This window comes from Schistocerca cancellata, chromosome 1 (assembly GCF_023864275.1).
Source record: "Schistocerca cancellata isolate TAMUIC-IGC-003103 chromosome 1, iqSchCanc2.1, whole genome shotgun sequence".
NCBI lineage: Eukaryota > Metazoa > Arthropoda > Insecta > Orthoptera > Acrididae > Schistocerca > Schistocerca cancellata.
Window position 1 is genome coordinate 443197200 of NC_064626.1, and position 13346 is coordinate 443210545.

The following is a 13346-nucleotide window of genomic DNA, read 5'->3' on the forward strand; positions in this document are numbered from 1 at the left end:
CTGCCTTTTCTCGGACATGAGGCCAATCGACCTTCTGCGGGATCGGTTGATACGGTTTTTGGAGGTCGACTATGACAACGTACTCTGCGCGACTTACACATAATGACCATTGAGACGGGAACCATTTCGGACAGGGCTGGCTTGACAATCTCAGCGATGCTATACTACGACGACTTCAGGCCTGTATTCGGAAGAAAGGACGTTCCACCACGTTTTATGTATTGTGGTAAAAATGTCTTTGGAAATACACAATTTTGTCGTTACACAAATGTATGCTTTTTCATTTGGTGATTAGGACACACTGCAAGGGTAGTCACAAAGAGTATGAAAAACTTGTAAAGATGTTGCAATGTAAGTTGTGTTGAGAAATAACTGTTAAGAGAAAATTCGGTACGTCGAGCCATTTCCGAGATAATCAGCATTGAAATTAGCTAATGAGGCCTTTGCGGGCGCAAATTCAAGCGGTACGCCAGTAACAATCAGTAGCGAAAAATCTGAATTTTACTGAAGATCGATTTCTACTACAGAATAGCTGTCATCCGTTCTAAGAACAGTAGAAAACGCAAAAAATAAGTAAAATGGGACTACTTACAACCAGTGTCACAGAACCATGAAAGGCGTATGTAAAACACGACGTATCATAAAACATCTAGTAAGGTCACATTCACATTAAGTTTAGGCTCATGTTGACCGGAATTTGAATGGCTGTTCAGACCTCACTAGGTGTTTTGTGGTACGTTGTCTTTTAAACATATCTTGTATGGATGTGCGACCCTAGTTGTAAGTACTGTTACTTACTGTTTCTTTTGTCTTTTGTACTGATTTTTGCACTGATAGTGCGTATTCTATAGTTGAAATCGATGCGTATTCTATAGTTGAAATCGATCGGCAATAAAATTCAGATTGTTCACGACTGATAGGTGTTCTTCCTTCCTGAAAATCCAACGGTCGCTGCACAGAGATGTCATGGAGATTCCAACATTAGTAAGATTAATCAGTTGTTCTCATAGCGTAAACTATAGTGCTCGAGACCGCTCAACCTTTGGCACGTGTTCGATCCTTACATATGTCCCACGTCGGGTGTTTGGATCACTCTGTTTGATTTTAGAAAACCAAACAAGGAACAAGTTTGGTGACACTGTCTCCGGCAGGTTGTTTGGGTTTGAGCGTGCAGAGACTAGATTGTGACAACGCTAGTGAAACAAGTCATTGAATAATGTGGACTTCAGCTTCAGATTGCAAAATACTGTACATTAACTGATGGTTTCTCTCTATTGGTAGTTTGCAGTTAAGTGCAGAAACCGGTAGGGAGAGGTTACACTTTTCAAAAAATTCTAACGCATTTGTTATCTTAATAAATTTCAATTTTTATACCTCTCAAATATTTCAAAACAATGTCTTTTAATATACATACAAACAAGAAGGCATTGCAGTTCAGGTGCGAAAAATAACAGCGCGTAGCGTTGCGCAGTTAGAGGTGAGCCGCCAGCAGTGGTGGATGTGGGGAGAGAGATGGCGGAGTTTTGTAATTTGTCATGAACTGCTATATATATTATGACTATTAAGGTAAATACATTGTTTGTTCTCTATTAAAATCTTTCATTTGCTAACTATGCCTATCAGTAGTTAGTGCCTTCCGTAGTTTGAATCTTTTATTTAGCTGGCGGTAGTGGCGCTCGCTGTATTGCAGTAGTTCCAGTAACGAAGATTTTTGTGAGGTAAGTGATTTGTGAAAGGTATAGTTTAATGCTAGTCAGGGCCATTCTTTTGTAGGGATTTTTGATAGTCAGATTGCGTTGCGCTAAATAATATTGTGTGTCAGGTTAAGCACAGTCGTGTATAAATTGTTCTAAGGGGACGTTTCATTGTGCAGAATTACTACAAGCGAGTGGAAAAGTTTTCCTTTCAACTTTCAAGATAGCAAGTGGCTTATTTTCGAATTTCTCGACTAATGGCTTCTGAAAGAGCTTCAAGGGTCTGTGGTTTTTCAATGTAAACTCGAGCTTTCAGGTAGCCTTATGAGAAATAATATCAAGGAGAAATATCTGGAGATCGACGAGGCCATTCCAAATACCCACGGAAAGAAATAAGGAAAATGTTCCTTTACAAAAGCGTTGGGTGGCCTTGATGTATGGAAAGTAGTCCCATCCTGCTGAAATCAAGTATTATCGAGGTCAGTCTGACATCGTCTCATTAAAATTCTCGAAACATCGTGAGACAACGTTGTTAGCTGAAAACCACAGTACTCCCATTTTCTCAGTAAAAGTAGGGTGCAGTGAAGCCAAATCGAGCTAATCCGCACCACATAGTTCCTTTCTCACTACGTAGGGATCTGTCTCTAGTCCATGAGCATTATTTTAAAATGACGAAAGTGGAGGTCAAAGTGAAAAATACGGAGAACTGACCTATCTGAAACGCGCAAAACGCAACCATGTCGTACTGCTGAACACCGAGTGTTGTCCTAACAGCTTGTCGAACTTTCTCGATGTTTTCCGCTGTTCTAACTGTCTGAACACTTCCACGAGTTGTTCCAAGTCTCACTGTACCTCTCGCCCTGAAGTTGTTGAACCACTCTGTTATTGCTAGGCAAGAGGTGACAGCACCGTGTCGTCCAACACTGAACAGATTGCTAAATCTTCGGTGCGCATACAGTATCGAATAATCTGTTGCAACAAATTTAGTGACGCTATGCTCAAATCAAATTTAAAATAAAACACTTTCCAGCCTTGTCACGTATGCCTTGCTGGGGACAACATCAGAATGATCGGCCAGTGGCTTACATTGCTGCAACGAAAACTATACTGGGCTATTACAAATGATTGAAGCGATTTCATAAATTCACTGTAGCTCCATTCATTGACATATGGTCACGATACACTACAGATACGTAGAAAAACTCATAAAGTTTTGTTCGGCTGAAGCCGCACTTCAGGTTTCTGCCGTCAGAGCGCTCGAGAGCGCAGTGAGACAAAATGGCGTCAGGAGCCGAGAAAGCGTATGTCGTGCTTGATATGCACTCACATCAGTCAGTCATAACAGTGCAACGACAGTTCAGGACGAAGTTCAACAAAGATTCACCAACTGCTAACTCCATTCGGCGATGGTATGCGCAGTTTAAAGCTTCTGGATGCCTCTGTAAGGGGAAATCAACGGGTCGGCCTGCAGTGAGCGAAGCAACGGTTGAACGCGTGCGGGCAAGTTTCACGCGTAGCCCGCGGAAAATTGGCTCATGTCACAACTGGAGACCGACAGCGCCGACTTCATCTTTCAACAGGATGGTGCTCCACCGCACTTCCATCATGATGTTCGGCATTTCTTAAACAGGAGATTGGAAAACCGATGGATCGGTCGTGGTGGAGATCATGATCAGCAATTCATGTCATGGCCTCCACGCTCTCCCGACTTAACCCCACGCGATTTCTTTCTGTGGGGTTATGTGAAAGATTCAGTGTTTAAACCTCCTCTACCAAGAAACGTGCCAGAACTGCGAGTTCGCATCAAGGATGCTTTCGAACTCATTGATGGGGACATGCTGCGTCGAGTGTGGGAGGAACTTGATTATCGGCTTGATGTCTGCCGAATCACTAAAGGAGCACATATCGAACATTTTTGAATGCCTAAAAAAACTTTTTGAGTTTTTGTATGTGTGTGCAAAGCATTTTCAAAATATGTCAAATAATAAAGTTATTGTAGAGCTGTGAAATCGCTTCAATCATTTGTAATAACCCTGTACAAGTTGTGCCGCCTGTTGGGCGCGGACAGTGACATGTGCCAATTTGAAATAATTGAAAAAACATCATTTACTTATAAAAACAGATTACAAAGACAGAGATCTCAATATATTTTTGAAAATATACAATTGTCAAACAGACGAAGCATTAGAGCTATTTATTAGGTTTTAAAGAAATTACTATTACGTAAAGCACAGAATAATATAGAAAATTTATACAAATGGCTGTTTAATCCAAAATATAACTACATTAAGGTAACCATAGTAGTGTACATCTATGAGATTCGAAGAAAACGATGTTTCAGAATTAGAGACAGAACATACAGTAAAAAAATTAGGAATCAAAATTCCGCGAATATTGGATTAAAACCATTGAAAAAATTTCTGTTACGTAATTATAGCTGTTCATTGAGGATGAGGCCATCGTTTCTTAGAAATATGCTTGAAAATTTCTATCTCTTCGAGTACGTCGAGCCTGTGACCTTCCTTTCCTCTACGGAAAATGTAACTTTCGCCAACGCTTTTCGATTTGTGCCCTTAAATTAATAGATGATCAGCAAAGGTGGAATTATGTTCATCTGTGCCTCTTATTCCCAATAAATGATCTTTGTGCCTGGCACTAAAAGATCTTCCAGTTTGTCCTATATAATAAACGGGTCACGTATCACAAGTGATTGTATACACTCCTGAATTATGTATAGGAGCAACGCTGGACTTGAGATTATAAGTAAGATTTTTCTGCAAACTATTGTTAGTGGTAAAGGAAATTTTGTATCCGTATTTTTTAATAAGAAGGCAACGAATTTTATAAGAAATAGGGCTCTAGAAGTGGAACCGAAAAATCATTTTTGTTCTCACTACCGTCAGTGACAGCACTGACGCCTAAAGCAGTCACTTTGGCGTCAGTTTTAACTTTGAAGAGCTCTATTTGTAAATGACAAAGCTAAGAGATAAAATGAGGAAAGAAAGACTACAGTTTCATGGACACATTTACCAAATGGATAATAACTTTCTAATGAAGCTTAAACTTACTAAACAGCTATGAATAAAAGCACGGAAATCGACAAATATATGAAAAACACTGGAGTTAGAATGGACGTAATGGATGACTGAACACTTTTTTAGGGAAACAGCACAAAAGGCATGATTTCTGTAAAGAAAATGTTAAAAACTAGAAGGAAATGAACTCATGACGACAAGGGACGACACACTTGAAGGATGAAGGAGGTCTGGAAGCAACGAAAATTAAACACTAAGAAGCTAAACAAAGCCGAAGCTGATCTATCGCACACTCCAAAAACATTATTCGAATAAATACGTATATACACAACGCAAATGTTCCATTACTAGATAGTAAATGTAAATGTCATACTTTATTCTCTGGAGGCATATAACGTATTTTACACTCAACTTTAACCAACGTGGAGAAGTTGATTGTGATGTTAAAACACTGCTACGACGATTTTCGTCTTCTTCTTCCACAACGTTATTGTGCATTTTTAGTTTCTGGTTTTCCTTAGTTTTACCCAGTATATTTTTTACCGAAGGACAGATACACTTCCACAGATCTTAACCGAAATGGTCCTGTAGAGAGTGCAATAAATCAAAAATCTAAACATGTTTTCTTTCACCACTTAATACAAACTTGGAAATTTATAGACGTCAAAGGGCGTATGAGAATTATTAATTTACCGTAATCAGTTGCAGCACATAAATTTCCACTTATTCCACAACATACTTCATTTACAATGCTACCAGTTTCATTGGATTAATATTCCATATTCGGGAATTTAAAAGTGAACAATTACAGCCCTATGGCAAAGGATAAACTACCATACGTCTTACTTTAGTCGTTTTCTGTAAACATCAGAAAAATAACGGCTTTGGGAAAATCTTTGAATAAAACAAGCGTTCATTTCTCATCATTCCTGAAAGAGCGCATAATAAATGTTTTGAATAGACCACTATCACGAGCAGGTGTCGGAAAAATAAAATCAATGAACAAAAATATCTCACGGAAATCTATCAACTCAACTTATCAGCTGCAGCTGCAAACAAAGTTCAGTTTTGACACTGCATATGTTCGAACACCAGTGGTTTCTTTATCAAGTAGTGTCGTGGTAAACCAATACAAGGATGGTGCTTGTAATAACGAAACCGGCTATGTAGTGTAGTGATTGTGATTTTCTACATTAAACAAACATTTACAAAGAAAAAATGACAGATAACTAATCAACCGCAGCGCAGTGTTATGCTTGACATTGTCAGAATGTCAGTTTAGCATGCTTACCTACATTAACATGAGAGAATAAATATTTGAGAACAGTAGCACTGGACAGGATGACATAGTCATATCCGTAGCAAGATGCATTTATCACAATCAAGGGAAACGCAGTATCTCCAATTACAGTAAACAAATAAATAAATAAAATCAATAAATAAAAGCATCCAGTAATAATTTTTAAAAAATTCGGAAATATTAGTCGAAAATAGGAACTTATAAACTAAAAATAAACACTTTAAGGGTTTTCAGAAGAAGTAATATCACAAACAGAAAAAAGTTTTAGTGAGCAGTTGAGGGGGAAACCGAGGAAGGAATGAAAAAGATTTACACATGAGCTGAGAACAATACCAAACGAATGACAGATCGTTAGTAATTTCTTTATGTAATCCGTTGTCGAACTCAGTCCAAAAGAAGGCTCATTTACATATGTTTCTTTCCCTCACGTGTCACACGATACACATAAGTGTAACTTCTTCTCCAAAGTAAGTGTAAATTCTTAGGGAGAAACCGCATTTTATATCAACACTTATAATGAAGGTATAACAGTTCTACTGGCAGGTAGCTACAAAAATGTTCTTATGAACGATCTTCCATCGAAATGCGCTAGTCTTCTGTGGGAAAGGAGAAGGAACCAAATTTCTTGCTGATTCAGAATGAAGACTTAACGAGCGTTCATGCATAATGCGTAATCAATTGGGGAATGCGTAGACGGAGAACGCGCTTTTAATGAGGGGTTATAAATAATTCATGGCCAACGGTGACTACTAATGAACGGCTATCGCATCGTAAAGGGCCAGAACTCCACCACAAGTGCAATCCAATTTGTTGCACATTGTTACATCGTCGAACGGATGTCGTTGCTTCGTAAGAGAATTTGCATTGAGTGTTTGTTCTAATGATGAAGCTCCATGTATGCTACGATTACAAGTGTTATTAACATCCAATGGATAAACAAATTTCACTTAACAGCTGTGATGTGCGAGATAAATAACGTAGCTAAACATACTTTCTGATAGTGTGTATACGGCCATATTGGTTTTCGCGACATGGCCGATCAATTTTATTTTAACTTCATGGTCAGATTACCTTCCTCATTGCAGTGTCATCAGTTAACCTAACGGGTGAAAAGTGCGTGCGACATCCACCTGTGAATCGTGCAAACTCTGTTCTGTATTACCGTACCCTGGCTATCTGTGTATCACATCTTCTGAGGTGCAGCTTATTCACACGCCCAGCAACTGCCCAATAACGAGCGGAAAACCTCTTAAAATGCCACACTCAGACGCGTCGGTGTTCCGAAACAACGGTCGTTAACCCGTTGTGGGGATTCAGCCTTGGTCTACATGTAACGTACTCCCATTTGCGAATAGTGAGAAACATCAGCTATGTGATGGAACATTGGAAATGAAAATTTGTGCCGGACCGGAATTCGAAACATCTGATTATACACAAACTCTAAATATATGCGCGTGCCACCCAACACAGTACTTGAGGGTGTTAACAGTTTATTTACCAGCAGTGTATGTTACATTTATATTTTTATCTTAATAATCGTCACACGTCCATCGTTAGGAGAAAAAGATTTTATTGTGTGGTGCAATAGCGAGCAACATTGGCTGTTCGAACATCATCTGGGGACTAAACACGGCTACATGTTGTACCACCTGCGTTGCCAGGGAAGCGTTTGCTTGCAAAAGGCAAGCGTACTTTCAGCCAGACTACCAATAATAGCAAGACATAACCACGCCACCGAGCATGGCTGGTCTGGTGACATGAAAGAAGCGACTGGAGAGGTAGGTCTGTAGAACACAATTTGACGTAAAATGACAATCTGGAGAGCGATCAAGTGATACACACAATCTTTCTACTTAAATGCCTTTGTCGCGAAATTTGTTAAACAATTACCAGTCTCGACTGTGCAATAGACATCTTCAGATATTTAAAATAAAAATAACTAGCTACTGCATTAAGAGATTAGAAACAATGGACAGACAATTATGACATAAACATTATAAACTTGCAAAACTATTCTAGAGGGCTGTCGTGCATGCATAATGCACGGATAATTATACAGAGTAATTAAAAAGAGGTTCACTAAGAAGTACAGCTCTTTAAAATATCCTCAGTGTATCTTGCATATATGGCAAGTTGAAGCATACATGGCAAGTCTGACTCGTGTTATTTTTACATGGTTGTGATTTGTTGTAGTGCAGCAGAATGACAGGTATATCGTGTTTATATGATTGAAACGGCAGGGAGCTAGGTTCGTAGGTGGTAAGCTGCTGGGTCGAATAAATTTGTACAGTTTCAATTCGGGGTCAGGGATTTTCTCTGCCTCGTGATGAATGGGTGTTGTGTGCTGTCCTTAGGTTAGGTCACATCTAGCATGTGACGTAGCATGTGAAAGTTGCTGGATTTGGACGGGTTACTCTTGTAACTGAAATATCAGATCTGAAGATGGTTCTGAATGAACCGAAACCGGTCATATGAATAATTAAAAAAAATGCAATCAAGACGGATTTTAAGTAACATTATTCTCCCTCCTGTTCCACTCGCAGACAGAGCGACAGAAAAACGACTGTCTCTACGCCTCCGTGTGATCTCTTATTTCTCGTATCTTATATTCGTGGTCCTTATATGCGATGTATGTTGGCGGGAGAAGAAACGTGTGGCAGTCAGTTTCAGACGCCGGTTCTTTAAATTATTTCAATAGTGTTTCCTCAAAGGAACGTAGCCTGTCCTCCAGGGGTTCCCATTTGAGTTCCCGATCCATTTCCGTAGCACTTACGAGCTGTTCGATCCTACAGGTAACAAATCTAGCAGCCCGCCTCTGAATTGCTTCGCTGTGTTCCTTCAATCCCAAACACTCGGACTCATGAATAGGTCACTCCAGCGTCCTAAATACCGTCTCCTTTACAGGTGAACCAATCTTTCCTAAAATTCTCCCAGTAAACCGAAGTCGAGCATATGCTTCCATATCATAGTTTTCACACGCTCGTTCCAACTCATATCTCTTTTGCAGTGTTACGCCCAGATATTTAAACGACTTAACTGTGTCAAGCTGAACACCAGTAATACTGTATTCAAATATTACAGGTTTTTTCTTCCTATTCATCCACATTAACTTACATTTTCCCACATTTAAGACTAGCTGCCATTTATCACACCAACTGAAAATTTCCTACGGTCACTCAACTTCGATACCTTACCGTACACCACGGCTCATCAGCAAACAACCGCAGACTGCTGCCCAACCTGTCCGCCTAATCATTTATGTACATGGAGAACAACACCGGTCCTGAAACTTCCTGGCAGATTAAAACCGAGTGACGGACCGAGACTCGAACTCGGGACCTTTGCCTTTCACGGCCAAGTGCTCTACCATCTGAGCTACCCAACACGACTCACGACCCGTCCTCACAGGGATACCAACTTCTAGGTATTACCTCTCAACAAATGTAACGCAGTGTCCGACGGCCTTCACTTAACGACGGAGAACAGTTGCGGTTGTGAACAGTTGAGAGTGCTAACAGACAAATAACACTACGTGAAATTTTCACTCTGCAGCGGAGTGTGCGCTGATATGAAACTTCCTGGCAGATTAAAACCGTGTGCTGGACCGAGATTCTAACTCGGGACCTTTGCCTTTCGCGGGCAAGTGCTCTACCATCTGAGCTACCCGAGTTCGAGTCTCTGTTCAGCAAACGGGTTTAATCTGCCAGGAAGTTTCGTATCAGCGCACACTCCGCTGCAGAGTGAAAATCTTATTCTGAATACCTGTCCTATCACACCTGCCTGGAGCACTCCTGACGATACGCTTGTCCCTGATGAACACTCGCCGACGAGGTTGACATACTGGGTTCTATTACTTAAAGTCTTCGAGCCAGTCACATACCTGTGAACCTATTCGATATGCTCGTACCTTGGTTAACAGCGTGCAATGGGGCACCGTCTCAAATGCTTTCCGGAAATCTAGTGCCCGTTGCTCTTCATCCATAGTTCTCAAGATATCCTCTGAGAAAAGAGCAAGCTGAGATTCGCATGACCGATGCTTTGTAAAACCATGCTGATTCTTAGAAGTAAGCTTCTTAGCCTCAAGAAAGCTTTCAAACTGAGAATGTGTTCAAGGATTCTACAGCAAACAGAAATTACGGTTATTGATCCGTAATTTTGTGTGTCCGTTCTATTACCTTTCTTACATACTGGAGTCGCCTGCTCTTTTTTCCAGTCGTTTGGGACTTTGTGCTGGGCTGGAGATTCACGATAAATGCAAGCTATAAAAGGGGCCAATGCACTATTCTTTGTAAAATCTAACTGGAATTCCCTCTGAACCTGGTGATTTATTTTCTTTTCAAATTTTTGTACTGCTTCTCTACACCATGTATGCTTATTTCTGCGTCGCCTGTACGGGAGTCTGTCCGATGATCAAATGACGGTTCTTCTGCGTGAGCGATTTCTTGAACGTGAAATTTAAATCTTCGATTTCGTTTTGCTATTTTCCACAGCCACACCAGACTGGTCGACAAGGGACTGAATGGAAGCCTCAGACCCGCTTAGGGAGTTCACATACGACCAGAATTTTCTCGTGTTCTTTGCCAGATCTTTCGCTAAGGTGTGACGGTGGTACTTGTTGTATGCTTCGGGGATGGATCTTTTCATAGGCGCACGAATTTCTACTAATCTTCCCTTGTCATCGTTTGTGTGCCCCTTTTGAATCTAGAGTGCAACAGCCTCTGCTTCCTTAGTATCTTACGAATTTCGTTATTAAACGATGGTGGATCTTTTTCATCCTTTATCGACTTACTACGCAGGTAACTCTCTAGACCATGATTTACAGTCTGCTTAAACTTTGACCATAATTCCTCTGCATCCATAGTACTAGTCAGCACCCCACACAATGAATCCATAGACAACCCAGTCTATACTCGGCAGGTTAAAGTCGCCTCCAACCAGTATTGGAAAGTCGCGGGATAGCAATTTCCACTTATACAAATGGCGGTAGCATCGCGTACACAAGGTATAAAATGGGAGTGCGTTGGCGAAGCTGTCATTTGTACTCAGGTGATTCATGTCGTAGAGGTTTTCGACGTGACTATGGCCTCACGACGGGAATTAACAGGGTTTGATCGCTGAATGGTAGTTGGAGCTAGACGCATGGGAAATTCAAGTTTCCAAGGTCCACTGTGTCGAGAGAGTGTCGAGGATACCAACTTCTACGCATTACCTCTCAACACATGCAACGCAGTGTCCGACGGCCTCCACTTAACGACCGAGAACAGTTGCGGTTGTGAACAGTTGACAGTGCTAACAGACAAGTAACACTACGTGAAATGACGTCAGAAATGAATGTGGTACATACCGCTAAAGTACCCATTAGAACAGTGCGGTGGAATTTGGCGTTAATGGGCTATGACAGAAGGCGGCCGACCCCAGTGCCTTGATACCTGCACGAAGTAGCCTGCAGCGCCTCTCCTACGCTCGTGACCATTTGGTTGGGCCCCAAGGCGGGTTCCAAACCGTGGCCTCGTCAGATGAGTCCCAATTTCAATTGCTTTTTATTCCAGTCTTTGATCACAATATCAATTCTTTTGGCGATGACCGGTTTCAGTCAGTAATGACGATCCTCAGATCTTTTCTACACCATGTCTGAGGATGGTCATTACTGATTGAAACCGGTCATCATCAAAAGAATTAATATTGTGATGAGAGACTGGAATAAAAAACAAGTGAAAGTACTGGATCACTGTTCATATACGCGACAATGTCGCAGCTGTTGAGTCCCAATTTCAGTTGGTAAGAGCTGCTGGTAGGACACCAGTGTGGTGCAGACGCCATGAAACCATGGACTCAAGCTGCGAGCAAAGCAATGTGTAAGCTGGTGGTGATTCTATAATGGTGTGGACTGTTTTTACATGGAAAGGGCTTGGTCTTCTGGTATAAATGAACCGATCATTGACTGGAAATGGATATGTTCAGCTACTGGGAAGTCATTTTCAGCCATTAATGGACTTCTTGCATCCAAGTATGGATGGAATTTTTATGTATCACAATGCGCTGTCACTGGGCCACAACTGTTCGCGTCTAAGAACATTCTAGACAGTTCGGGCGAATGGTCTGTCCACCCACATCGTTCGACATGAATCTCATCGAACGTTTATGGTACATAATCGCGAGGTCAGTTCGTGCACAAAATCCTGCACCGCTAACACTTTTGCAATTATGGACTGCTATAGAGGCAGCATGGCTCAATATTTCTGCAGGGGACTTCCAACGAGTTTTTGAGTCCATCTCACGGCGAGATGCTACACTACGCCTAGCGAAAAGAGGTGCGACACGATATTGGTAGGTGTGCCACGACTTCTGTCATCTCAGTGTAGGTTACATACGGACGCTGCCCGTTCCCCAGCCTACTGAGTGCATACTGACAAGGCAATCCTCAAATGTAAGGTGGAACTTTATAAAAAGTTAACAAGAAGTAACACAATTGCTTATTAAAAAGACCGGTTGGCGTCCGGTGCTTAGGAGCTTCGCTGTCAGTGGACGGCTGACGCTGCCATATGCCATCAGGTTGCTGAAGCCGTGACTCTGCCTGCTGGACTGTTGGTGTCCGTGCGCCGCCGACACGCCGCTTTGAGTTACGCTGAGGCGAGCTTCGCCGCCCGGGGTCAACACAGCACCATCGAGAAGCCGCTTGAGGCAACTGTGTGAGTTCATGCTAAATAAAGTATGATGCTGATTTGGTTACATTTCTGAGTCCTCGCTGCGAGGGAACTGATACCTCGCCCTCTCCAACCAGCGTCATGAGTCGGCAGCAGCGTCAGTGTCCAATTGACTATTCTGGTCCCGTAATGACTTCATTACTGGTTGAGTTGGAACGAAGTAGCTGCTTGTATAAGAAACACTTCTGGTTCAGTTACTGAACTAAAACAAAACTAAAATCTAAGTCCATGTTAAAAGGTACAGTTATGAACATATAAAAGTATAAATCGACTGTAGGAAAACCACTAAATTATGAAATTTACATGATTTCATGCTTTCACAGAAAAAAACATAGAAGTAAACGCCATCGAGGAACATTTTCTACGGCTGATATTCAAATGTCGCTCAAATACAGAATAATAAACAAAAACCAATTCCATCACAGATTTAATTATTGCGGAGTATTCTCGATGATGTTTTTTATAAACGGATGTAATTCACTTTATTCGTGGTCATTCGAAATTTTTGCGTCATGTATTAATTTTATAACGTAGTATCAGTTAATGAGGACTGTAGAGTGCAGAGATGAAAAGATGAAAAATATTAGTACCACAACATAGTCGAATCGGAAGA

The 13346-nt window shown here is 41.2% G+C and overlaps 1 protein-coding gene across 1 annotated transcript in view; it reads left to right on the forward strand.

Annotated features, from left to right (window-relative positions):
- Positions 1–12722, forward strand: part of LOC126181874 (zinc finger CCCH domain-containing protein 18-like) — a 98996-nt gene extending 86274 nt beyond the window's left edge. Inside the window, exon 3 of the mRNA XM_049924809.1 lies at positions 12582–12722. Coding sequence (XP_049780766.1) covers positions 12582–12722 — 141 coding nt within the window. The remainder of the gene's footprint in view (positions 1–12581) is intronic.
- The last annotated feature ends 624 nt before the right edge of the window (positions 12723–13346 follow it).